The 25947-nt window shown below is 36.3% G+C and overlaps 1 protein-coding gene across 7 annotated transcripts in view; it reads left to right on the plus strand.

The window, feature by feature from the left end:
• The window catches only part of ARHGAP15 (Rho GTPase activating protein 15), a 627654-nt gene that overhangs the window by 64728 nt on the left and 536979 nt on the right, over window positions 1–25947 (plus strand). For 5 of the 7 annotated variants that reach the window (XM_031651767.1, XM_031651764.1, XM_031651766.1 and 2 more), the window contains 2 exons: window positions 10335–10403; window positions 24539–24600. In XM_031651767.1, coding sequence (XP_031507627.1) covers window positions 10335–10403; window positions 24539–24600 — 131 coding nt within the window. Of the gene's footprint in view, window positions 1–10334; window positions 10404–24538; window positions 24601–25947 lie in introns of those variants that run through there. The other 2 variants (XM_031651770.1, XM_031651765.1) reach the window with 2 other exon arrangements.

The raw sequence follows: 25947 nt of genomic DNA on the forward strand, positions 1-25947 counted from the left end.
GGTGCTAACCTGGAGGTAAATGAAAGACCCATCTTTTATAAAAATGTGCTGCCTTGAAGAATTTTTTTGACAGAAAAAAACGGCAGACTTTCTCTTTTAAACCGTATGTTCTTACATTTCTGATATCTGGAATCAACAGCTTGCCAGAAACATTTCCAATCAAAAGCCAGACTAACCCATAAAGGTGTCCAGAGAAGTCTGTTCTGATTACTGAAGATGTTGAACTAGTCTTGACTTCAAACAGTAGATATTTCTACACTTTAGTGGTATATGACAGCTCTATTCATTCCACAATGTCAAATTCTTTGGTTTTGGCCATTGGGTATTTATGCACTTCTGGCTAGGGAAGCAGAGAAGCCTAATTTGATTCTGGAGCCAAAAGTTTTTAGGCCCTGTTCCTTTGGAACTTGGACTGGAGAATGTTGGCACTGTATAAAGACTAGGACAGATCAAGTAGTCACACATAACTAACTGACTCAACAGAGCATATTCAGAGAGAAAGATCATGCCTACACATTGGATAACCATTCTCCAAGGCAGACTGACAACACCCTGAATTCAATCACCCTTAAATAAACACACAAGGAAAGCACGGCTTTAACATACCTTCCGGCACAGCTCTCCAATACTGCCTGATTGGGTTTAGTGCCATAGGCCAGGCTGCAGATGCAGCCATTACTGTTGTTCTTACTTATGTCTGTCTGCTGTCTGCTAACAAGCATTCATATGCTTTGGATCATTAAAGTCACAACCTCCTATGCCAATCTATTCCTCTCCATGGGTTTGCTGTAGATTAGAAAGAGAGATGCTATTTCTGTTTCTTTTTCTTTCCATTAAGACCTCCAGTCAGGGTTATTTCTAAGGTCTGAATATCATAGCTTGCACCCTTGCCCTCATTGAACATATAAATTGTGCTCCCATTAAGCTTGTTCTTTTTGCTTGATTTATTCCCTTGCTGTTGTATGTGCCTTTTCAATGCAAGGCAAATGATTTGTGCTGGAACTGCAACAGAAAAAAGTGCTGTAACTTAAGCTGCTTCCTGATGCCACTGCTATCTATGAGAGGTCTGCTGTACTTACACCCATGGTAAATATCTTCTGACAGACTCCAGGTGGTCAGGATTTTCACAATCCAACCCATTTCAGTGTTAGCACTTGTCATGTGGGGCTCTGTGAATTCTTCCCTTTCATCTTACTGTTGGTGGCAGGTTGGATACATTTGGACATACTGTACAAGGCCACATGTGTCCACAGGTATAATCGAAGGTGGAGAAACACAAGTTTCTCTTTCAGGGAAGCACAGAGGACAGATATTGTACAGAGAAAAAAAGAAAAAAAAATGTCACTTGTAGTATTATGCAGGCTGCCCATCTAAACCCATCATTGCCTGGCACCTACACACTAAGGGCAAGAATCCAGCCAACTTGTGAGTGGGCACCATGCCATTTGAGCAGATGGGCATAGAAGTCGGCAGCCAGTAGACCATGTATGTGCATCAACGGTGGGTGTTGAGGGCACGATTCCCAGAGGAGAATGTCCTAACAGCTGTCTGGCCTGAGCCAACATACTTACGACCAAGGAAAAGTGCCATCCTTCAATCCTGCTGAGTTGGATTAACCTTCAGAACGAAATCTGCTTTTTCGGCAGCAGAAGGTGAGTTTAGGGTCTCTGAAAACCTCAAAGAACAAGTGAAGAAAGGAAACTGGGAGGATACAGTTATTTGCTATTGACTAAAGATACTGAGGACATTCAATATGCTTATTTTAAATCTTTGACTGAGAACCTGTGCATTCTTGAAAGAATGTTATAATTGTTCAAAGCTTGGCTTCCCACAATACTGTTAGACGTGACCTTCCAACACAGGCAGACCATTTTCAGTGAGTTAACACTTTTCCGCCTTTGCATTAAGAAATAGTGATGTATGAAGAAAGGTATCAGTGGACTACTGACAGCTGACTGTGGGTAGGTAGCTTTGTCAAACTTAACATATCATGGATTAAATTAGATATATTGTGGATCAGAGCTTTCATAAAAGAGAATTTCTTCTTCAGTGATGGAACATACACTTGAAGAAGTAAGAAGTAAACTTCCTATTTCAACCAAAGCCTTTCTGGGCAATGAAAGAAACATTTTTATTTGAGACTGAAAATAAAGCCTGATTCTAATTTGTTAAGAATTTCCGGACAGTTAAACATCATTAAATTAGATAGAAGTTGTTTCCTTCAAACATAGCCAATGGTGATTTGACAATGATTTGTTTTATTTGGTTAGGAAGAGGTAGATAATTTTAGCATTCAGATCCTTAATTATTTTCTATGTTGTTTTCTTATGAGGTATTTGTGAGGTAGTTCTTGGTATTGTTTTCTGTTGTCTTAAATCTTTTATTTTAAATATAACATATGACTTGAGTTGTGGAGACAATGTCAGTTTGGTTCAAGATTACCCACCTACATTTTCTTAATCTACTCCCTAAACTATTTCATTTTGTTTATATCAAGAGAATAAGTGCTTATATTATTGGGGGTGAAAGAGATGAATAAGTTATTTTTTCTGCTAATGGCAGGAACTATAGCTTTGGCTTTGATGAATTATATAATGTCTTAGATCTAATACCATTAGTAATACTATGAGTAGAATAAAATGTTTATATGTCTATGTTGGCCCTGAGTTTCTCATTGTATCAATGTAGAAATTCATGACTAAAAAATAAGTGATTCTACAGAGAAAAACCAAGAAAATTACATTATCCAGGCATCTCTGAGTTTCTTGGCTCTGGTGCTTCTTACCTTAAAAGCCGATTTGAAGGCTAAAATTGTGGTATGTCCAGGTTCCATATGAATGACCCCGCTCAGTCTGAGAAAACTGTTAGAGAGAAACAATCTAGTGAAAATATACAAAAAAGATAGGGGAAAGCTAAAGGGAATGGTATTCAGTAATAAGCAAGAAAATGTGTGTATTATCTATAATTTTTATTTAAATAGTAAGGTCACGAGGCAGTTTGATTTTCTTTGTGGAACACATGTTTTGGACTAAATAAAGCAGAGAAAGAATATTAAGGAGTTAGAATAATTTTAGCAAACCCTTCCCGTTGGCTATCTGGGATATAGGAAAATGTGGTTGAAGCTGACTTTAACTCAGCTAGACTTACCCCAGAAGTGAGAGGCTGGTGGGTACTGCAGGTGACGCAGATGTTTACCAAAAAAAAAAAAAAAATCCACACATTTTTTAAAAGCTGATAAATTTTATTTGTCCTCAAGAAGGTTTTTGAATCATTTCCTTTCATTTTGTGCAGGGGATAAAAAAGAAAACAAGAGAGTGTCAGTTTTCTGACTGACAATAACATTCAATCAAAAGAGGCTTAGGGAAGAGCCCCCTCCCCCAAAAACAAGAGAGAACGTTTGTTTCTGGATGTCCACTATGGCAATTGAATGATATTGTGGGCAGATGGAGGAAAGTGGAAATGTGAAACAATTTACTTATCATACATTAATAAGGAACAAAACAGAAAAATTGGGTCTTTTTTTGGTTTATGATATTTGCTCCCATTAGGATTATGAAAAGATGCATTTAGATAGTGTTAGAATAATTGTAGGACATGGATACATTTTACATGTGTTCACAAATAGTTAAAATTAGAAGATTAACTGTAAAGAAAAAAAAAGCTTCACTAACTTTCCTTAATTTCTGATTGTAATAGCTTTAAGAAATAGAATTTGGCAAAACAAATGAAGATTTGAATGTAAGAATTGGGATACACCAAAAAAACTTTTGAGAAGCTGTAAAGATAAAAACTAAACTTAACCACGGATTTATTTCTGCTTTTCATCCAAGTATCCAGGGGCGTTGCTAATGGGAGGTACGCCTCAGAAACGTACATGTCTGTGAAAATGTTGGAACAAACTAATGCTTTTCTTCAAGTGATTTTATTTCAATTCTAAGCCACAAGATATAAACTTTCATCAAAAATGGTAATCTATTTAAAATCAGAGCTATGTGGAATGTTTCATGTTTATGTATAACTTTCATAGTAGACCCTCCTACACAGGGAAAATAATATGCCCAAATTCTGTTATTTTTACAGTATGTAATATATCACATACTAATCCCGCCCATCAGTTTCATATCCTTTAAATAGATAAAAATGAAAAAGGAATGGAAGAAAAAATGACGACACTTTGAAAAACTGACTTTTTAATTCCTCTTTTTGGAGAAAAAGATATCTGAAAAACTTAATTATGATCTATATCCTGATAAGAACAAAGAGGAATTTGAAGGAAAATAGGCATTATATATTCAGAATACTATCTTTTTCCATTTTGCTTTGCACAATTAGAAAGCTAAGTACCTGGGGAGGGGAAGAACAGAAGTAGAAAGGGAGAGAGTGGTGGGTGGTGATAAATAAGGAAAAACACAGATTTTCAGTAATACTAGGTTCAAAATAATCCAAGTCAGAAGAAATTTATATTTCAAGTTTTTTCAGTGGTAGTTACAAATCATTCCTATTTGCAGGACGTGATAATTCAATAGGAAATAGCACCATTGAAAACAAGATTGCCCACACGCAGTAAAAGATAAGGTCGGACTTTTTTTTCTCCCCAAAAGAAGGGTTACCATCAGTTCAAACATTTATTAGGAAAACTCGGTTGCTTAATATGCAGAATATTGTAATAAAAATAATTTAAGACATAGTTATGCCATCTTGAATGAAACTCTTAATAAACAGGTCGGAGAAACAGAATTGTCAGGGCCCCTTCTCTTTTTATAAAATATTGCAAGTAAGTTAAGAGGTAGAAATTCACAAAATTTTTCAAATGGGAATTTTAGCATGATATTGAAACCAACATTCCATCATTTATAAATACAAGTACTAGCAAAATAAATGAGGCTGTGAACATTTAATTATGTAATAGACATATATACATGTTCTCTTCTGTTTAGAGGGGGGACCTATATACTATATAAAAGCACTTGGAAACAAAATAAAAGAGACTCGCATAAAAATAATACATTAAAACTTCTCAGAAGCTTTACAGAAATGCTTCTGTTTTTGAGAGAAAATAATTTATTGAAATAAAGTTGTATCAAGCTACTGCTAATATTATTCTTCTATTAAAGTTTTCAAAATTTAATAATTAATTAACAATTCTAGCAAAAGTGAAAAGGATTGAAGACCAAATGTTGGAACCCTCCTTTGTCTGCATTCTGAAACTTAATCTAAGCAACTTGAAGAATAAAATGTAGGGGTTTGATATCAGATACATTTAAAAAGTTCTGAGATTGTTGAGGAAGACTTTAAACTACTGTTTAAAATGAAATTCTCTCTGCAGTACTGGTAGTAGAGATTTTATAACACAAGCAAGTATATTTTGATCACCTACTATTAGAAATTACTGACATATGGATGCACTAAATGTGAAATGTTTTGTGGATAGAAATAAATGGTTCATAAGGACATCTAATGTTTCAAGCTGAATATTTATCAAGAGTGTGTCCCATAATAACTATAAAATTATCAGATAATAATAAGCTATTAATCAATATCTATATAAGTACTATAACATTTTCTGTTATTTGTACTATGGCTTAGGAGAGACATTTTTCCCTTCAAACTTACTTGATGAGATTTTGGTTGACCCAAGTTTTCTTTATAATTATTATTTCAATTAAGTATATTATGTAAAGACAACCTGAAATATCCTAATTTTTCCTGATATCCACGCAAACCAATTAAGCCATTTTGGATCCAGAATTTCCTAAATCATAAGTCTCAGTCAACATAATCTGATTTGGAGGGATCACATATTTCTTGGCCTAATGCTTTACTGAGAACAACATTAAAGCAAAGACAGGTGATGAAAGCTCTCTTTTTTCAACATCTTCATAACCTGGTTGAAAATGATAGATTGGCTAGTTTATTGATTTAGGAATGATCAGCAATATTATTTTCCCTAAAGGAGTATTAAGATGATTCATAACAGATTTGAAACCTGATTTCTAACATCCGGTATAAATGTGTACAAATTTATAAGTCTGACTCTAAATTTCTACCTTAGAAATAGCCTTTTATGCACAGGGAGGGTCTCAACTTTGAAGTTCCCCAAGAATTTAGTGACTGCTTACACACACACACACACACACACACACACACACACACGTATATTGCTGGAGAAACAATAAAGTGTCATAGTTGAGCTTATTCTTAGATCTGAGTTAAAATACTACCTATGCCTTTCATTAGCTATGGATTTTCAAAGTTACTTAAACTGTATTTACTTCGATACTTATAAAAATGGTTAGTATTATTAGCCTTTTCAGGTTTGGGTGAGAATTAAACATGCTAATAAATGCAAAACATATAGAACCATGCCTGGCAGAAAATAAGTACTCAATAAATGTTAGCATACAATATCATCTTTGTATACATTTCTCAATTTGCATTCTTATTTGTACCATGGACTCAACAGGCCCCTTCAAAGGTGAAATAAGTATGCGTTCAGTTTCTATTTTGGGTCTTCTGATTTAAATTTGTTTCCCAAACTGTAGTCATTCACTTACTATGTTTGCGAGTTTTTTCCATATTTCATACCATAAATTACTTATTTAACTATATTATTTAAACTTAAATAGCTTTATTTTAAAATAGAATATATTCATATCACTAGTAAGTGATTTTGGTGTGATACATTTTTCTATGAAACCTTAGGGTTTTATAAATCATTACAATGAAAACACTCATCAGTTAAAATAATCTCTCATGCCCCTAATAATACGTACACCACACATTTCCAAACATTACCTTAAACAAAAGCTTTCTATAGGTGAGTGGAGGGGAATATTTAGAGACAATATTTAGAGCCCATAAGAATTTAGTAGTGGTCAGATGACAGAGGTCATGGAGTTAGCCACAGAATAAATGGTCCAACTGACATAGTTAAAGGCCAAGTGCCCACTCATCAATGTTGTGGAGACATTTACTTGCTACTTCTCTAACACTTAAAACTTGAGGTTCTTTACTTTCCAGGAGAATTACTTTTGCCCTAAGACTGGAAATCTAGCTGGGTTTTAAGGAAATAGAACAAAAAACCTCCTTCCATCTTGGAACTCTTCCACTCTTGAAAGTTAAATATACGACATATGTATGAAATTTTCAGTGGAGAGTATAAATCTTAGTATAATGAGTAGTAATTAAGAGTAGTACATTCTAAATGTATAGCAAGATAAAATAAATTTCTGTTTTTAAAGAGGTTTAGATACCAAATGCATATATTCTTCCACTCCTGAGAAGAAGTTGAAGTATCAGTGGATAATTAATAAGTGTGAATTTTGGGTTTCTAGGATCACTCCCATTAACTAAGTAGGCTGCCCTCAGTTTCCTTATGCATAAGACCTTTCATTTAGATGTTAATTGAGCATCAATTATGGGTAACATATTTAAGGTAATGCTAGCAGCTGTAAAATCCTCTAAAATAGATGAAAGTTCCAAAAAATAGAAGCTTATTCTCACTTATGTAACAGTTAAATGAAAGTTTTCTTCAGGAACTCCCTCTGCAACTTTTCTCTTAAATACAAAATTATTCCACAATAAAAATTTAGTAAAGAAAACAAAGTGAGTTTTACTAGCCTATGTATGGTTTTCCCCACATGGTGATTCAGAGTCCAAACTTCTTCCATCTTGCATCTTCATCCCTCCATAGGGCCTTGTTCATTGTTTCCCCAGCCAGGGTATGAGGACAGAGAGGACATGGAGGGGAAACACTCGCTGGTTAATAGCCTTAGCCAGGGAGTGGCTGGCATTGTTTCTGCTCACATCCATTGGTCTGAACTAGTCACATGGCCACTCCAAACTGCAAGGCAGGCTGCGAAATGTAGCATCTAGAAAAGAGGATGAAATTTTGGTGAACAGCCAGCCTGCCGTTCAGCCCTCCCTCCCCTTCACCATATAGCCATTTACACCTGTTTCGCAACACTTAGCAATCCATCCATCCACCTCCCCAAAGGACACAGCCTAAAGTCCCATCCAGTTACAGCATCAAACTCAAGTTTCAGAATCTCTAGTGATAAACAGCTCTCTCCATAAAGTCCAGGTTTTGTGGGAGGAGTGGGGAGACAGCACAGATAAGTGATTTAGAGCTTGAGATATAAGTTCTCTCTCCCACTTTCCCCACTGCATCAAATAGACAACAATGGAGCAACAACTTGGTACCTGGGAAAAACAAATAAACAAAAACCTTTCTCATTTGTAAAAGAAAAAATAGGTAAACAGCCAACAGTTACTGGATCAAAACAATAATTAAATCCTACTGGTCAGGCTCTGTGAGACAACTTCCCCGGAAGTTGAGACAGTTCCCGGCTCTCCTTTCTGAAATTCCCCATGGCCATTGTTCTCCAGGGTTTCTGGCCTGCTTTCTGAAGTCTCTTCCTTCTCAATTATCTCCCATAGGCCACCTGTGAAGCAAACATTGGGGAGAATTATCTCCTTAGATTTTTACTTTCTTCATAACCCAGTTTTCATAGAGCAAATGTGGGGCCCCAGGGTTGTATAGAGTCATGGAGTTTTTAGGCCAGGATTCTGATTTATTTTTTTATTTTTATTTTTTTGGTAAAACAATTCTCTCAAAATCTTCATAGACATTGATCTAATTCCTTCAGTCAGTTGCATGTGCCAGTAACCAGAACCAAAAACAATAAAGTGCTTTCCTAGACATAGTACTTAGGCCTGCTTTATTTCTTTAATTTTTTACACTGCCCTCTCTCCCTCTTTCTCTCTCTCTTTCTCATCCTCCTCATGCCCCTTCTTCCTTCCTTCTCTCTCTCTCCATGTAAATATGAAACAATATTAATGAAAGCTTCTGATTAAATTATAAAATAGTATAAGATTTGATTATAAATTATCTTTCTCTTTTTGTTTCATTGTAGAATCTGTCTATCATGTTTCTTCAGGGGAAATAACATTGAGATTTCTTTTAATTTGTTCCAAAAGCACATAAAGAAAGTGATTTTTGAGTATTTAAACACATCTGGTTAATAATAGAAGACATGAGACTTAATAGAACGTTGATTCTGAAAAAGCTGAGCTCACATCATCAACAAAAAACATTTCAACATGAAATATTTTGTCCTAGTTACAAATCACCTTGAAACATAGAGGTGTGAAACAATGTTTTTATCATGCTTAGAGTCTGGCCAAAAATTCAGATGAAGCACAGCAGGAATAGCTTGTTTCTACCCGACAATATATTTGAGGTCTCTTCGGGGAAGTTTGAACGTTGGGGGAAACTCAACGGCCAAAAGGCAATCACCGGGAGTTCTTTATTTTATTTTATTTTTTAGAGTGGGATCTCACTCTGTTGCCCAGGCTGGAGTGCAGTTGTATTGATCATAACTTACTGCAGCCTCGAAATCCTGGCTCAAGTGATTCTCCCACTTGAGCCACTGTGGTAGCTAGGGACTGACTATAGGTGTGTGCCATCATGCTAGCTAATTAAAAAAAAAATTTTTTTTTGTAGAGTTAGAGTCTCACTATGTTGCCCAGGCTAAGGCTCTTTTTAAATTTAATGTTCTATTTTTTAATTATTAGGGGTACATATTGGGTATATATATGTATAGAGTAGTGTGATGTTTTAACACGGGTCTACAATATGTAATAATCAAATCAGGATAATTGGGATATTCATTAACCTGAGCATTTGTCATTTCTTACTTCACATGTTCTCACTCATTTGGGAGAGCTATAAAACAATTGATATCATAGAGACAGGGAATAGAATGATGATCACCAGAGCCTGTGAAGGGTAGAGGACTTCTTTATACTCACAAGCTTGGTGGTTGGTGCTGGCCGTCTGCTGGAACCTCAGCCTTTCTATCAGTCGGAAACCTATAAGGCTTTCCATGTGCTCACTCTGTGGGTCTGATTTGGGTTTCCTCCAACATATTTTCCAAGAGTGAGGGTTCTCAGAGGACACAGGAAAATGTATGACATTTTTGTTTTCCAATCTTTGAAGTCATAGAGTGGAACTTCTGCTGTACTTTTTGATTGAAGCAGGCATAAGTTCTGCCCAGGTTAACATGAGAGAACACAGACGCCAACATTGGAAGGAAAGGGGTATCGAGGTTACATGGTAAGAAGAGAATTGGGTTTGAGATGTGGTTGCAGCCAGCCATCTTTGAGTACATATTTTATTCAATTTAGTCAATGTCCAAAACATTTACTTCTCATTTTATATCTATTTAATTCACATGCTTGAATAACACTGAATAGGTTATTTTTATGTGTATTCTTACTAAACTCTATTAAGAAAAATTATGTAGTAATATCCAACGTCAATATATTTGCAGATATCCCGACACAGAAGGAATCATTCACAGCATATCTTGAAAGATGTCATTCCTCCATTGGAACAGTTGGTGAGTGGTTAAGTCATTATATTCTTCATCTAGTGATACCAAATAAATTACCACAAAACTCAGCAACCTAGAACAGCATAGGTTATTATCTCATTTTTCTGTGGGTCAGGAATTGGGGCATCACTTAGTAAAGGGATCTAGCTTGGAGTCTCTCAAAACGTTGCAACAAAAGTGTCAGCCAAAATCGGGATCTCATCTGAAGGCTTGTGTGGGGAAGGTCTGCTTTCAAGCTCACTTATGTGGTTGTTAGCTGGGTTCAGTTCTTCCAGGAATGTTGGCCAAAGGCTGCTCTTATTTCTTTGCCACGTAGATTTCTCCAAAATAACAGCTTGTGTTTTCAAAGCATCCAAGATGAGAAGGCAAGAGGAAGAGTTTGCTAGCAAGATGGAAGTCAAAATCTCTTGTAACCTAATTGTAAAAGCAATATGCCATCACCTTTGCCACATTCTTTTGGTTAAAAGTAAGTCATTAAGTCTAGTTCACACAAGGGGAGAGGATTACAAAAGGATGTGAATAATAGGAACCAGAGACTACAGGGGGCTTATTGTAAATGTTGATAGCTTTTTGTTATTGTTGTTGTCTTCAAAAACAATTAATAGACTCAACATCCATAAGAATGGCACTTTTTCCCATTTTTTTGTGTATTGTTGTATTCTAGTGGGTAAAAGAGCACCTGAAATATTATAAATAACATAAATAAGTAAAGTATTATAGATATCTTTAAAACACATAAGACCAACCTTTCTGATATGTTTTGATACTTCTTTCTTTTAATGACCTCTTTTTCAATAAATACAATGTGCTTTTCCTCCATACTCATTCGACTTGTCTTTCCTGCTATATTTCATATTGGTCAATATGCTTCCAGTCTTATTGGCTTACAGGATATTGCACCATGATGACTGTATTCCTGTCTATCTCTAGCTATTCCATCCCTGTTGTCTTTGGGATGTCCCATCCTCAGCATCAAAAATAATTTCTTTTTTTGCTTCAGTGTTCCTGTTTTCTATTACTTTTCATGTTCCAGATCCCACATCCTCACTCCAACTATTTCTGCTCACTCTGCTTTACTTTACATTTGCTGTTTCTAATTTCTGCCCTTCCTTTGTCTCTTGAACCAACTCTATTTAGGCTTTTATCTCAATCATTCACCTCTTATCCAGGTCACCGATTACCTCCATGTCGTTAAATCCATCAGTAACTTCTCAATTCTCTCTTCAGTAGGTCTGTCTGAGCATTTAACCCAATCGATAGCTCTCTTCTTCAATCAATTGCCTATTGGGTACAATGCTCACTATTTGGGTAATGGGTACACCAGAAGCCCAACTCCCACCAGTATGCAGTATATCCATGTAACAAATAAGCACATATATCCCCTGAATCTAAATTATTTATTAAAAAGAAACATTTTCCTAACATGGCTACCAGTAAACCACTTTCTCATGACTCTCCAATTAGCTGGAGAGCCACCTCTTTTCAATCCCTTTACAGGTCCCTCTTCATTTTGGAGCTCAGTTTTTATTTTTTCTCTCTATAATCATTCCCTAGGGCATCTCATTTAGTGTTGTAGCTTTAGAGATGATGTAACACTAGCCACTTTTAAATTTCTATTTCCAGCATGGACCACAGCTTTGAACTTCAGTACTATAAATTCTGGCATTTTTACACACAATTCTAATATACATCCTAAACGTAGCATATCTGAAACTGATCCCAATTTTTGCCCAAACCAGTTCTCCATTTCAGAAGTCTCCTCCATTTCACAAGATGCTAACTTTGTTCCTCCAGGTGCTTCAGTCAAAACATTAACAGTCATCTTCCCTTGTTTCTGTCGTAACATAAATGAACATCAAAGAAACCAGTTTGCTCTATCTTCAAAATATATCCAGAATCAGTTCATTTCTAACCACCATTACTATCATCTGTCACCCAGTTTATTGAAATAGTCTCCCTGTTTACCAACTTCCACTGTCTACTGTTTATTTTCAACACAACAGCAGGAGTGATCCTGTTAAAATGTAAATTAGATTATGTTACTTAGATTAGTCAGTTTGTTACTACAACAGATACCACAGACAAGGTGGCTTTTAAACAACAGAAATTTATTTTTCATAGATCTAGAGGCTGGAAGTCCAAGATCAGCATTCCATTCTGGTCAGGATCTGGCGAGGACCCTCTTCTGGGTTGCAAACAGCTGACTTCTCCTTGTATCCTCACATGGCAAAAAGAGGGCAAGAGAGCCAGGGTTCCTTTTAAAAAGCCGTTAATCCTATTCATGAAAGTTCCACCTTTATGACCTATTTACCTCCTAATAGCATTACACTGGAGTTTAGGATTTCAACATGTGAATTTTAAGGGGAAATAAACATTCGGTCCATCTCACGTCACTCCTTGACTCAAAATCCTCCCTGGCTTTTAGTCTACCCCAGATAAAAGTTGAGAAACATCCAATGGTTCACTAGGCCCTAGAAGATTCATTGACCTCTCCAGTCTCACCTCTCCCTTTCTTCTTCTCTCTCCTGCTCCAATGAAGCTGATATCTCTGCAGGGCCATTCCACCTGCTTTTGCCTCTATCTCTTACAAAATAATTTATTTGGTGCCCAGAAATTTGGATATCTCATATGTTCCTTTGCTTCACATCTCTGCTCTAATATCACCTTTTTAGATAGGTCTTCCCTAATCTCCCTTAAAAAAAAATAATGAAACAAAAACAAACAAACAAAACCCATAGGGGCCAGGTGTGGTGGCTCATGCCTGTAATCTCAGCACTTTGGGAGGCCGAGGCAGGGGCTCACTTTAGGTCAGGAGTTCAAGACCAGTCTGGCCAACATGGTAAAACCCCATCTTTACTAAAAAGGTACAAAATTAGCCAGGTGTGGTGGCACTCACCTGTAGTCCCAGCTACTTGTTAGGCTGAGGCAGGAGAATCGCTTGAACCCTGGGGGTGGACGTTGCAGTAAGGCAAGATTGTGCAGAGAGAGATAAACAAACAAAAAACAGAAAGGAACCTACAAATGAACAAACAAGAAACCACACCATTTCCATCCACACTACTCTCTTACCTTAATTTACTCTATAGACCTTACCACCAGATGGCATACTACAGCATTTATTTTTAGTTTGTCACCCCATTAGAATTTTAGTTCTATGAGGGCAAGGACACTGTCTCCTGTGTTCATTACTCCATTCCCATGACTACAAGCATTGCTAGGACATGTTAAGGACTCAGTAAATATGTGTTGAATGAAAGCATAATTAAAATTTAATGGTCTTTCTTTTTACTTCCAAGCTTGTATTACACAGGTCTACGCTTGTATACTTTCTCTCCTTTATCTCATCCTATATCTCTGAGTGTAAATTAGTCATTTGTTCTAGGATGTCGTCTGTGTCATTATAGAAATGAAATCCCCCAAGTTAAACCCTTCATCAGTGCCTTCCCAAACTGATTCCCTCTTTCCACTGAGCCCATCTCTATTAGTAGCAAACATTTATCTAGGATTAGAACACATTTTCTTTACGTTCTTTATTTTCTCCCTGGCCCATTGGATAAGTCATCATTTTCTAATGAAATTTCTCCTCAATGGTTGTAGTGCCCACATGCTTCTCCTTGTGCACCCCCAAACCCTCACCCAAGCCTTGAAATGCTTCTGACCTTATCGTACCCTCCCATCCCCGCACACTGATCCTAGGCAGCAATTCCAGAGCAACCTTCTTTCAATAGCACTTTCATTATTTCATTTTCAAATTTTCTATAGCATCATGGTCCCCAATTTACGTTATTTATTATCCTCTCTCAAACACATACCCTCAAGCCAGGAGTAGTAACATGATTAAGACATGGCTCTTACCCTGAAGGAGCTTGGATTTCCTGTAGCAATTATAGTCGTTTCATCCCAGCACATGTTCATGCGTTGCTTTGTATTGTTCACTCCTATTTCATAGGTAATAGACTTGTTCCACAGCTGGATTGTAAATGTCTTGAAGTTAGAGGCTATGACTTGTACTTTCTTTATTATATCGTACTTCTACTTAGATTGCTTTTGATACTGGTACTTGTTCAGGAAAGACATGTTTGTGAATTGATGTAATAAGAAATTAAAAGTTTATTAAAACAATGTTGCTAGTTGCAGATATTAATAAATATATGCCTAACATTTGTAGTGAAAGCCATTTTTTCAATATAATTAGATATACTAATATATTGTTTTCAAAATTAATTATGTGGATCTCAACTTAGCATTTTCTCTAGGAAGGATTTCTCTAATTCCTTAAATTTTAATTAGTAGCCCTTCTTTGATCTGGCTTTCAATAGCAGCTGGGTCTTGACTTTATTCCAGCCCCATCACACTAAAATTGCCTATTTCCTTTATTGCTCTTGCTGAGCTATAAGCTATTTGAAGGGAGGACTATGTCTTATTTATTGTTTTACTATTAAGACTTCATATAAAGGCTGGCACACTGTAATTCTCCAATAAATAGGAAAATAAATGATTTATTTGTTTGGTTTTATTTTAAATAAATTTGGATTACACAGAAAATAAAGTACAAAAATAATTATAAAGAGCTGGATTATTCTGTAAAAATAACACATAAAAAGTTTGCTCTGAAGTAGTTCATGAAACATGGCAAAAGTTAGGCTGAAAATGGAGCTCAGTAAATGTCTGTGTTTGTGTGTGTGTCTGTATGTTTTTACATAAAATATATATGTACTTATATTTCAACAGTGCCAAAATGTGCCGTAAAGATTTTTACATAAAAATTATAATATATAATATATATAAAATCCAAATTATGGTTATTTAAAAAATTAATCAAAAATTATTATATAATTTTTAATTGTGAATTTTCTATGCCACTGTATCAAGCATAAACTAATATCAGAAGAACCATTAGAATATTCAGAAATAGTTTTCTTAATTTACCTGCCTACACTTAAGGCTATTTGTTGATATACTTGCATATAGCAGGGTTTCTCTGAAGCCTCAGTTCTAAATAAATGAACCTCAATTTGAATATTACTAATTATAGACAATACAGTAATAGATAATAGATCTATTTGCCCAATACTCTATTTTAGCCCCAATGACCTTGGAAAAGTAACATCGGGAAGTCTTGCTAAACAGAAGAAAAAACAATAATTTTTAAGTTTTTTTACCTTGCAACTTATCTCACTCTTTTTTGCTGCATACTTGTATATTTTTTTGTTCTCTCTTTTTCCTTCCTTCTTTCCCTCTCTCATTCACACACACACACACACACACACACACTCACACACACACAGTGCCACTAGTTCTAAAACGTTTGGGAACTACCAATCAGCTTACTTCCTAGTCTTGACTTGCGTTTTCCTGGATCATCTCTTTGAGCGCTTATCTTGCTGAGTCTTGTGAACATGGATAACATTCAACTGTTATCCATCAATCTCTACTTGAATTGAATTTCTTACTTAGTGTTATTTTAAAGGCAGAAACGTTATCTTCATCCCAAATTCTTATTTATGAATTATCTATATTGATGAGCAATGCCCCAGTAATCACCCATTTCCCCAGAGAGAAAATCTGATTAATTACAGGCCATTCATTATCGTTCACACTGACACTTTTTATTTCTCAGAACCTATGAAGTTTTGTTTACATCTGATTAATCTGATACCGTGTTCTTTTTACCAGGACTCACATACTCTTTCCACACTCTGGTATGTTCCCTACTTTCATCTCTCCAACTTTCCTCACTTCCACCATGCCTTAGGGTGGCTTCCAGAGTCATCCAGGAGTCCTGGCAGTAGTTTCCTTGGCCGTACCTACCAGGATGAGCTATTATATATGAAATAATATACAGGGAAATATTTATGAGAATTAATGACATTCTTTCCTTTGGTGTTATTATCCATCATCTCCACTGTATGGATCTTCAGGCATATTTATTTCTAAAATGTTGGGATATATAAATCTCATTTCCTTTATATCTCATATTCAGATAACTCTACTAAACATTCTCCAGGAAACATGACAGACCTTGGCTTTGGGCCAAATTTATCAAAGTATCCTATTAGGTCCACCATGTTGTAGAACAATTATTCACTTTGTAAAATGAAATCTGCCATTTTGGATGCTCTCATAGAGGCGAATACCCTTTGGGAGTCATGCTCCCTTTCTTAATGTTCCTTTTAAGAAAGTAGATTGCGAGCAGCATAGTTAAACAGAACAAAGCATTTCTTTCTTTTGAATATTGGCCAAAAGACATTCCTAATCTGAATCTAAAATTTCAGGGTGGAAACTACCCAGTTCACTGACGGAAGACATTATTTATGCCACATGTATGTAAATCCATAGGATTTCAGTAGAAGAGACGGAAATCATTTCCTGAGAATCAGTGTTGCTTAGAAAGTGCTATAATATTGCAACAGTTTTGTACATGAATCATCAAATCTGTCAATATGCATTTGTTTCCTGATCTTGTATATTCTCTATTGTAACTGTTCATGAGACCTAATTATTTTCAGGGTACTTTTACTTTTCCCCCTAAAGAAATGATCAAGAAAAAGAACCCTGTTTATAACATGTTAAATCTTTATCTTGTTTATTTTTATCAACAGAGTGTAAGACATGTCTATGGATAACCCTGCAGGAGTCAAAAGCCTGTGGCAGGTTTTACAGAATCATCTGCTACCTCCTGAGCTAGGAGGATTTTGAGGACAGAGCTCAGGAAGTTGCCATGGCTTGGGGGCAAAGCAGGCTTTTGCAGATAAACCTTAAGTCCCAGATTCTACCTTTTGGAGCCAGATATCATTTTGTGGGTTAATTAATACTTGTGAGGTCTTTGAGCATGAAAGACATTGTGAGAATACAGTGTTTTCTCATTTTAAAACAAAGGACACAGACTTTGGGGGAATAATTCTATTGATCAAGCTGGGCTTTCCTTAAACTGCTGAAAAACTCCAAAAACTCTAGTCTTTCAAAAGTCTACTTGAGTAAGACAAAATTAGGTTTTCTGAAATATCCTTCCAGATCTTCAAGCTGTTAATAATGAGTTATGTAACAATAATAAGTTATATAATTTAATAATGCTAATAGAAACCATCTCTAAGTTTTCATTATTTCATATCCCTTTCCTTTTCTCAATTCAAGTATTTGTTGAGTATATTAATTCAAGTATTTGTTGAGGCCTTCACTGTGCTAAGCTAGGAATATGTGATAATATGCTAACTGGCCATGGCCTTTTCTAGAGAAGCGTTCAGTCTAGGGATGAACAGAAGTGTTAAATAAAGGAAGGCATAATTCTATAAGTGCAAATTACCAAATGTGCTATGATGAAAGAAAAACAAGTTTCTGTGAGAGCCTATACTGGATTAAGTAGTCATACGTGGATTCTTTGAAATGGCCAGTTAACTTAAGATTTTGCAAGATTGATGGAGCTTGCCAAGCAAAGAACTGGAAGAAAGAAGAATGTTGAAGCGGAAAGAAACAAGTGCAAGGGTCACCAGGTCGGAACAAAGTTGTTACACCTGAAAAACTGCAAGAATTCCATAGCAGCCAGAATATCATGAACAAGGGAAAAGAGTCATGGGTTTTGAGAGAGAGGCAGTGCCCAGATTGCAAAGGGCCTTGAAGTGATGGTAAGAAGTTCAGAAACCATTGAACACAGAAACAAATGACAATACCTCTCCCATCCAGCCCCACATTTGAAATCCATTTAACTGCAGAGTAGAGAAAAAGAACACACACAACAGCAACAATAAAGGCTATTAACATTGAGCAATCCTTTCTTCCCCACTGCCTAGACTGAAATTAGGTTATAACACAGAAATTGAATTACACTAATAAGTTGCCCAGACAGTAACCAGGAAGGCCATTCTCACTGAAGTCCAATGACAGGCAAAGAACAAGGAACATATTTACATCAAAGACATGGAGAAATAGAACTCAGGGGAGAAGAAGAGAGAGCGATGGTGGGTGGAAGTTGGGTGGTGCATGAGGGAGGGAGAGGTGAGCTATAATAAAAGTCTCCAGAAGACTGAAGAAAGTTCTTGAGATACAAACGGGGTGCCTTCCTCAGCCCATTTCCCAAACAGAACCTGGATTCCTTGGTGGTGCCCAAATGAAACACACTGGTTGCCAGATGAAAGGTTCAGAATAAAAGTCTTATTGGGGCTCTTAAACATCAAATAACAGCATTTTCAAAATGACATTTTGATAAGTTAGGGGTGAATAAATCAGAGACATGCAGATAAAATTTCCCTTGAAATACACAGAGGTTTAACATGATGGGGAAAAGCACTTGGCAAAACATAATATGTGCTTTGCCAAACCTAACTTTTGAAAAATGGTTTAAGACATTCAGCATAATCCCAAAGCTGGACATGTTGTCTTATCCTAAGTGAGAGAAAGAGAGGGAGGTTACCCATGAAAGCATCGCTCAACAAACGTATTAAAGAATGTAAATAAGTTGAAATGAGTAAACCATGCCTAACCCTGAAATCAAATTTCATGCTGAAATCAAACCTGCTTATCAAGGACCTCTTTGAGAATTCCTGGTAACTTCTTTCTGGACACCACTCATGTATGAACCAAAACCGTTCTTCTTTGCTTTTCTTCTACTCCTCTTCACATGCGATTATGGCATCCAACTTTAGATATTTGGTTTACCACTTCTTAAAATGTGCACACACAGTAAATTATGTATTTACATCAGACAAAACATCATATTGAATCTCTAAAGGCATAATATTTCAATCTTGAGCTGTATTTAAGGCAGTTCTAAAATTAAGACTTTTTAAAATGTTTAAAAACTATTTGTACTTTATATGATGTACAGATAAGCTGGAGTTTTAAGGTATTTTTTCTGCTTTTGATTCTGTTCTTAATGGATTATGCCCACTGTGAGTTCACTGATAATGAGCAAATCAAATATAGCGTGAATAGCAGAGCCAGTATAAGAACAAGTGAATATTGAGAAGAAAATGTAAGCAATGAGTTCCAAAGAGAAACAGTGCAACCTAAAAACAAAGTAAAATAATAATAATAAAAGCAATAGAAAAAAGAAAGACAGATAAGGTAGGTATTTCTATGGATAGTGGAGAAGTAAAAAATGGCAGGGGTAGGAGGGATTTAAGAAGGAAAGTGAAGCATCATTTGGGGGTAAAATAATGTAATCAAATGTGTCCTCATTCTGTGCTCTTTAATAGAAATCATTGAAACAGACAAGATTAACAGCAAAGTACTATGATCTATTAAAAGTTCAGAGAAAGTATAGCAGCTGCCTCATTATTAAATAGGAAAATAATTAAATGCTAAATCTGCTTGATAATTATAGTGGCCCAGGGTTGTAGTTATAGAGGGATGATGCAGAGTTCTTTTAGAGAGAGGTCAGTCAGTCACACAGAAGGTTTCATAGGGTGATGCTACTTTAAAGGGATCATCTCAGTTTAGAGCTGGGGCCTGTCTCAGCATTGTGGATCCAGAAAAAATCATATTTATCATCATTATTAGTGTTTACTGAGATGATGATCCCTTAAGTCTATCTTACAGTACATAATAGGGAATATTCTGATACTATTTAAGACACCCACTTTCTATATCAAAGGACCTAGGAAGCTGAATTAGGATTCAGATGGTTGCCAATGAGCACATTCTCAGAACAAAGGGGAAGAGAACAATAACTTAAATACATCAGCAGAGAAAATGTTATGAGGCATAAGGGCCATGTGGTTCTGGTGTTAAAAGTCAAACCCTTCCCATCAAAATCTGGTAAAAGTTGTAGATTAAGTTTATTTCCATTTATAAACAGAAAGGGTTATTTTAACAGAACCCTTTGGTGTAATGGTGTAGATGAAAATCTATTATTTGCAACTGTATCTGAGAGCAACATGAAGCCTTCTCACAAGAAAAAAAAAAAAAAAAAAACTACGGTGTCTGTATGTACAGTTTACAGGCTAGTCTTTCTGCCATGATTGTTACCATTAATCAAAGGTTGTCTTCTGCTCCGCTGTCTTGTCTGTCACCTCCAACGTAGGCTGATAAACAGGTGCTATCTGGGCATCCCACTGCCATTCATTCTTCTCATCTGTATCACAGCATGGCTGTTTCTGCTGAGCACTTCCTCAATGCTTGCAGACTGGCTGGCATCCAATCTGAACAAATTGCTGATCTTTCCAGCCATTTAGTGTTAAATAGGGCTTCTAAGGAACATTGGACAAATAGCTCAAGAAGCCAGATTTAACATCTAAAGATTGGTTGACATTTCTTAAGTATACATAGTTTAGGGACTGCTACTACTTTGAAGAACTTCAATTCGTCCTAGAATTTGGCGTGTAGTATCCCAAACTTAGACCTAAAGCTGTAAGTAATTTTGTAAATTACTGGAGACAAGACCATCTGAGCTCTAGATGACCAGCATGCTCAACTGGAATTTATAGATCATTGTTCCTTCAAACTATGGGATTAACATTGAGTAGGAATCATTATTAGAGTAATCAATAAGGTGTCATATATAAACCCACATGCAAAATGCATAGCAATCTTCTGCTTGCCCTAATACTTCTTTCCACACACTATGAGACTCCCAGAATAATTGATTCCTGGTGCCTGAAACATGGTGACGTATTTCGAACTATGATGACAAGGAATAGTAAAGTAATTAATCGTACGTCATGGAAGCTTCACTTGCCAGCATGAGACCTTTTACAATGCAGTGCTTTCAGTGCAGAAAGCATAATTGGAATTTTCTATCCGGGCTACAAGATGGCCTGAGTCTGCGAGATGACTTAAGCGGGGCTTGGTATCCAGTCCCCCAGGAAGAGGAGCAGGAATATCTTGAGAATGAACTCCCAGGAGTTCAAGCCTCAAGAGGATTAAAATTGTCCTGTTAACCTTTGCAGCTCTGTTGTAAGCAGAAAAGCTGGCATTTAGAGGAAAGAAGTGTTATTAAAAATGTGTTGAAAAGAATGAATTAAGTGTACATCAAGTACGAAAAAGACAATGAAAGGGCTGGGTGCGGTGGCTCATGCCTGTAATCCCAGCACTTTGGGAGGCCGAAACGGGTGGATCACCTGAGGTCGGGAGGTCGAGACCAGCCTGACCAACATGGAGAAACACTGTCTCTACTGAAAATACAAAATTAGCCGGGCATGGTGGCACATGCCTATAATCCCAGCTACTCGGGAGGCTGAGGCAGGAGAATTGTTTGAACCCAGGAAGCGGAGGTTGCGGTGAGCTGAGATCACGCCATTGCACTCTAGCCCAGGCAATAAGAGCGAAACTCTATCTCAAAAAAAATTAAAATAAATGATGAAGGAAACTAAACACCTGATCTCTGAAGTGAGAATGTGTGCACAGTGGTAGGACATAGATATACTACATGTAGAAATGTGCATGTAAGCATTTAACAAATATGCATGGTGGTAGCAAGTGTAGTAGGAAATAGAACATAGCAGAAGCATTATTAGCTTCTTCTAATGACATGGAAGGCAGCCTGGACTTTGGAAAATGATATAAGAGAAGTAACTAGCTTGCTATTCGGTTCTTCCTCATTTTTCCTGGGACCTCTGTATGGTCAATCCTGAAAAGTCTATTGCATTGATCCAAGACCATGGAACTGACTCAGTCATTGATGACAATCATGTCACATTTATTGAGTCTTAACTTGAGAAATCCAGCCCTTGGCATCAATCTCAAGTATTCTGGGAAAAGTCCTGCAGTGTCTGAGGAAATATTACTTATGTATTCAAGGAAAGAGAATTCTATTATGTATACCTTAAACCTGTTTATGTTGATTTCTCCCTATAAGAGTATTAACTTTTTCCTTTCACATTTCCTATGTCTTTTAGAGAAATTTTCATCAATAATTTATCTTTGTGGGTAGCAAATGTCTACCGAGGGGTCTTTTGTGAATTTTTGGAAAAAACAATTGGGGCTATATTTTTAGCTGAGAACGCATGCATCAATTTTTATGATGGGTTGATAGATTTTGTTGTTTTTTGGTAGATAAAATCCAGGTTTTGGGGTAACTGTTAATCAGAAGAAAGCTTAAATAAAACAATACATTTCTCTATGGTTACGCAACAAAATTTCTCAGTACGCATTTCTAAAGAAAGGGACCTCCTCTGTGGTGCTAATTGCTATTGAAAACATCTTTCTTCCAAACATTTGTGGATACCAATGATACCCAGAGTTAAACACTAAATTTATTATATGGGTTTTACGAGGTAGACAAATAAAATTCCCTGGCATCAAGTAAAAGGGACAGATACATAGAATAAAATGTGGAAAAAGCAAATGAATAGATGTATACAAATACAAAAACAAAAAGGCACCAGTGAATACCATGGTTCTCAAAATTATCCAAGAAAGCTTCCTTAGATGCTTTAGACTTGTGGAAAGCATGGTGAAGTAAAAGAAACTTTCTGGATATGGAGATAAGTAAAAAACACTTTGCTATCTTTTGCATAAATCATCATTATTATCTCTATCATTATTTATTTAGTCAAAAATGTATTCATCAAATGCATTTTAAAACTAAGTCCTCTGCTATGTATTAGGAATAAAACAAGGCAGAAAAACTCTCACCTATGTCAGAGTAGACATTTAACCAGTGAGATTTTAGTGATTTGGAACAACTCGTTTACCTCTAAATATCTCTTTCTTTCACTTGTAATATTGAAGATAAATTTTTTGGCTTGCCCAGTTTACTATAAATATTTAAATAAACATCTAAATATTCATTCATTTACTTATTAGTTCAAACAATTTTATTGTTTTGACTATTGGTACTACCAAAATATTCCAGAAGCTAGGAATGCAGGTAAAAGGTACACAGTTTTTTGCCTTTGATGGACTCATGGCACATCATTTGCGTGCAAGCACAGACAAATAAGCAGACATTGACAACATGATCTCATATGTGCTGTCACAGTGATAATGGCAAAATGAAAATGGAGATTCAGGATGGTGCACCTAAAAGAGATGTAAGAGAAATCATGGAAAGATCCTCTAATAAAAAAAAATACACATTAAAATTTGGTTTTCTGCTTGTTTATTTTTTGAGATGGGGTTCTTGCTCTGCTGCCTAGGCTGGTGTCAAACTCTTAGGACCAACGGATTCTCCCACCCCAACCTCCCACGTAGCTGTGATTATAGGCACTTGCCACCGCACCGGGTTTTACTAATTGAATTTTGAAGTAGATTAAATATACTTAAGACTTTTATGAGATGAAGACATGGTCATGGTGGACTATTTCAGCTGGGGAGATAACATAGGGTAGCACTGAGGGAGCGTGGTCCTCTGATACTAGGCAGGTCAGGGTGAAGGGTGTGAGCAATTCACTAAGAGTGAAAGATGAAGGCTAATGACTTGGGATGGGGCATGTGAGGCAGACAGAGGAGGGTAGAAATAGGATGCTAAGAAATTAAAATACCTAGTATAGACTTTGGAGGGAGTCAACACATCACAATTTGCATTGTGCAAATTTATTTTGCCAAAAACTCCACAAACACTTCTGCAGAGTTATAATGACTTGTTGAATTTCCTTTAAGAAACTTGCAGCTCTATTAGAAATGAAAGCCAATACAGTATATGCAAATAGTAAAAGGAAGCAATCCTACATCATGGAAGAAGACAATGAGATACTGCTACTACAGGGTCTCTTGGCAATTGACCAGAATATATGAAATGTTGCTATTTTAAATGACCTTCATGATTCAACTAGCTCAGTCACCTGGTCCCACTGAGGTCTTCCTTTATCCTGGCTTCAGAAGGTACACGGGGAGGCTTGAGAAGAAGAACTTTTCTAAGAATACTTGGTAAAATAAACGAAGGCTTTCAATTTGTCTTTCTTTTACCATTTGTAATCAATTTTTTAAACAAGTGACTTCAATGCCCAGAAAGCAAAGTCAATAAAGGTGTATCACTATCTAACAAATCATTCACATTCCTCTTCGTAATCTGTCTTTTAGATATGTAACAGCTTGTAATGACTATGAGTTTGCAGGCAGTTCCCATAAGCTATACATGCATTATTAATAAAGTTCTATGACTGAAAACTTCCATCACTGCAATGACTCTTGAAAAGCATAGGTTTATTCAAACCAACAATGCATAGTAGTTTGTCACAGTTTTAACATATGCGTTCTTCTTGCAGATGGTTGAAAAAGAAGGTTATCTGCAAAAAGCTAAAATTGCAGATGGAGGAAAGAAACTAAGGTAACAAAATTCTTTAATTCACTTTTATATAACTATGCTGGTTCTTCATATGTTCAACTTGTGCCACTGTTATTGTTTGGGATGCAAGGCCCTATGGTACCAGACTAGAACAGTCTCCTCTGCTACCACTATGATCAACATTATTTTCAATGTAATTACAGTTGTTAAAGAAAGGAACTACATTCTATATTGTTGAACAGAACATATAAATGAGGTGCTTTTTGTCCTCCTTGGACTTGAACTAATAATACACTAAAAATAATTAAGATAATGGATTGTGATTTCTGTGATTGAAAGATTAGAGAATGAATGCATTCATTTGCAATATATGAAAGTCTCCGTACAATACCTTGTGAGAGTAATTTCTTGAGGGATGGAGGATTTGAACCACTTTTGTAACTCAAAATAGAAATTGATAAAATGAAAGTAACATATACAGAGGTGAGACAAATTTGAAAAGGGAATAAGAACTCTTCGGACAACAACAACAGCAACAAAAATCTGGAAGAAAAAAAGTATGGTTCATAGGAGGGTAAAGAAAGATGATAATTGTGTTGTATATACAGTATGTTTAGAAATAATCACCTCCATTTTAGACTTTTTTCTGTTTCTCATATTGGTTCTGTTACATACTTAGCTTTGTGCTGGGTGATATGCAAGCTACGAAATTTGTAGAAAATGCTCAAATTGAGAGATGCAAGGCATTTACTCTTAAATGTATTACTAACAATTAAAATTATATAGGATAAATGTGCTAATTAGCTACACAATGGGACACCTGTTAGTTGTATAATACAATTCATTACTAGAATGACACTCTGGTCAACACTAGAGAATAAAGTCTGCTTTTGTTTGATGGCTATAATGAATTTTCTATATATTTATTTAAACAAAGTAAAATTGGTTGGGGGGCAATCATCCATAATTTCACCACTTAAAATAGCTATTTCGGTTGTAAATAACAAGCTCTATTTTCTCTCCATATTGTGTCTTATTCTGGGATAGTAGATGGGGCCTTAAATCTTTGCCTGGACTATTTTTCTGGAGTGGCCCTGCAGCCATCCTCCCTTGAAGGGTTCAGGAGACAGATGCACAGGAGACAAGATCAAATGCAAGGTTGCTTTAGGAGACTTGGCTAGTCCCTTCCCCAGTGGTGAATCGGGCTTAGAGAATCGGGTTCTGAAGGAACAACAGGAGGAAATCTTGAGTAGCCCAGCTTGAGTGCTCTCCTTTCCCCTAAACCTTATCATGACCTTATCAATTCAAGAAGGAGTGTGGAGGGTACAATGATGCCTCTCCCCAAGATGAGTACGTCATGACCATTTCTTCCCTCACCAGCCATGTGGA

Source organism: Papio anubis, chromosome 10 (genome assembly GCF_008728515.1).
Source record: "Papio anubis isolate 15944 chromosome 10, Panubis1.0, whole genome shotgun sequence".
Classification (NCBI taxonomy): Eukaryota; Metazoa; Chordata; class Mammalia; order Primates; family Cercopithecidae; genus Papio; species Papio anubis.